The following is a 3,054-nucleotide window of genomic DNA, read 5'->3' as shown; positions in this document are numbered from 1 at the left end:
TTTAAACAAAAAAAAAAAAAAAATAAAAAAAAATTTTTTTTTAAAAAAAAAAAAAAAAAAAAAAAAAAAAAAAAAAAACCAAAAAAAAAAAAAAAAAAAAAAAAAAAAAAAAAGATAACCTTTATGTATATGATACAAAATAAGAAAAATACAAATAGTAATAATGATATAATATTAATATTTAATATTATTATTCTCCTTATCACTATAAATAATTTCATTATTATATATCATAATATTTTATATTATTTTTTTTTTTATTTATACATATATTTTTTTTTTTTTTTTTTTTTTTTCTTTTCAATTCTTTATATAATATTTTAGATTTTTATGTAAATAATATTATAATTATTAAATGTTTTTAGTTTTTGAATATTAATAAACAAATATGTAATATTTAATTATGTATATTTATATATATATATATATATATATATATATATATATATGTATATTTATTTATACACCATTACATTACATTAGTCTTTGACTTATAATGTTTATTTTTAAGGTTATATTATACATATATTGAATATATATATATATATATATATATATATATATATATATGTACCACCTTTTTTATTCATATAATATGATAAAAAAGAAAAATTATGTATATATATATATATATATAATGTACATATAATATATTTATTGTTTTAGATATATATATATATATATTTTAAGAGGATGCTATAATAAATAATTACATGGCATACAATAATATTTAATAAATTTGTGTGATTTATTATTATTATTATTTTATTTTTTTATGTCACATATATATATATATATATATATATATATATTTATAATTTTATTTACTTATTGCATATTTTACCTTGCAACATAATATAAATACTTTGTTGTTTTAAATAATATTATTTTTATAATTTTTGTTTTAAAAAAACGAAAAAGAAAAAAAAATAGTTATTAATAATGTCCCTACTATATTTGGTGTGTGTTATTTGTTGTCTGGTGTATTATGTGCGATGTATAAATGTACAAATAGGTAATCAGAAGTATAGTTTATGCTCTAATAAAATTAAAAAAGATTTGATAGATTTTTATAATACATTGGGTGTATCAAAATCAGATAAGAATTTAAAAGACAATATAAAAAAAGTAAATTTGTATACAAAATTTCGAAAAAGATTATATAAAGATAGATTAAGTATTTATGCAAATGTTAGTATAAAAGAAAAAGGAGAAGAAGTAGTACCAGTTAAAGTGGTTGATGAAAAAGAAAATAAAGAAAATGAAGAAAAAACTAATATATTAGATCAAGAAATATTTACCAATTTTATGCAATACAATAAAAATAATTTTTTTTGTATAGATGAATTAGGTTTGGATATTAGTATACCCTTTTATAAAAATAGTGGTTTTGGAGCTAATGTAGTTTATCAATTACCTGAAATGGTTTATGTTAATGCTTATACTAATATATATAATACAATAATTAAAGGAGAATTTAATAGTATAGATATTTTGAAAAGGATAAGTTTTTTTCAATTCTTTGATAATTTCTATTTAAATGCACATTATGATTTTAAAAGTGAAAAAGCTCTTTTAAATTTAGAAAGTAAATTATATGAATATTATAATAAACACGGTGATAATATTAGTTTTAATAACAAAATTATTGTTGAGAGAAATATGCATAATGAATATGATGGTTCTGTATGCCTCTCTTTAAAGTATAACAATAATGTATTTACCCCTATATTTAATTTCAAGGACAAGTACTAAAACAATAAATAAATAAATAAATAAATAAATATATATATATATATATATATATATATATATATATATACTAATTATTTAATGTACAAATTTATGTATACATATTCTTATATATTCATATAAATATTTTATTTATTTATTTATTTTTCTTTTTTAGGACCTACGAATATGTTTATGATAATTTAAGCGCAAACAGAAAGTTCAGTGTAAAAGTAGACAAAGAGAGAAATGTACATTTTAATTATTTATCTTTCGATAGAGTAGACGAATCAAATAAATATTTCTTATTCTTCAATTTTATCTTTTCTAATCCTATGCAGTCAATAATTACATTAAAGCGTGAATTTATTTTCTAAAATGTACAAAAAGGACTAATTTCGTAAAAATATTTCCATCTTCAAAAAAATGAAAAGAAAGATGGTAATGCATTATAAGAATAATGTGAAATAAATATATAATTATAAATTAATACATATATTGAGTTATATGAAACACATTGTTATAATAATAAATAAGTATATATATATATATATATATATACATACATATGTTTATGTAGCTTTCCATTATATCCCACTTCACATCGTTTTTTTTAAATATACGTCTATTTATAATAGACAAATATATACATTTCTTTTTTTTTTTTCTTTTTTTTTTTTTTTTTTAACATATTCATATAAAATTACATATATAAATTAATAAAGGATTGTTATTTTTCCTTTTTCTCCTTATTAGTTTTATTTTTTTTTTTTTATATTTTTTGTCCAATATATTTTTATGTTTCTCACATATCAATTTTAAATAAATAAAAAAAAAAAAATCTTTTCAGATTATATATATAAATTTTTGAATTATTATTAAAATTTTTGTTATATTATTTTATATAATATATATCATTTCTTTTTTTCTTTTTTAATATTTCTTATTAAACGTTTAATATCGACGGTCAAAAAAATACAAAAAGAAAAATAATAAATAAATAAATAAAACATTAATAAAAAATAAGGATTTATTTAGAATAAATTCCTATCTTTTTATTTTTTTTTTAAATATATATTTCACTAAAAGGTTTAGTTATAAAAGTTTTATAAAAATCATAAGTTGATATTAAAAATTAAAAAATGAAAAAAAAAAAACCATATAAACAAAATTAATTTATATCTATATATATATATATATATATATATATATATATATACATATATATATAAAAAAAAAAAAAAAAAAAAAAAAAAATAAATAAATATATATATATATATATAAATAAATTTTTTTAAAATATTTTTTTTATTTTTTTTTTTT

At 14.6% G+C, this 3,054-nt stretch overlaps 1 protein-coding gene across 1 annotated transcript; it reads left to right on the top strand.

Moving 5' to 3' along the window:
- Window positions 1–942: 942 nt before the first annotated feature.
- On the top strand, window positions 943–2,108 carry PRSY57_1410000 (hypothetical protein; the record flags this gene model as incomplete). The annotated part of the gene is made up of 2 exons (XM_012909717.2): window positions 943–1,748; window positions 1,910–2,108. 2 exons carry the CDS (start codon window positions 943–945, stop codon window positions 2,106–2,108), a joined length of 1,005 nt encoding a protein of 334 aa, XP_012765171.2.
- Between the last annotated feature and the right edge of the window lie 946 nt (window positions 2,109–3,054).

The sequence above is a fragment of the Plasmodium reichenowi genome, chromosome 14 (genome assembly GCF_001601855.1).
Source record: "Plasmodium reichenowi strain SY57 chromosome 14, whole genome shotgun sequence".
In the NCBI taxonomy this organism is placed as follows: Eukaryota; Apicomplexa; class Aconoidasida; order Haemosporida; family Plasmodiidae; genus Plasmodium; species Plasmodium reichenowi.
Note: the sequence above shows the minus strand (reverse complement) of the source record. Positions and strands in the feature narration are given on the sequence as shown.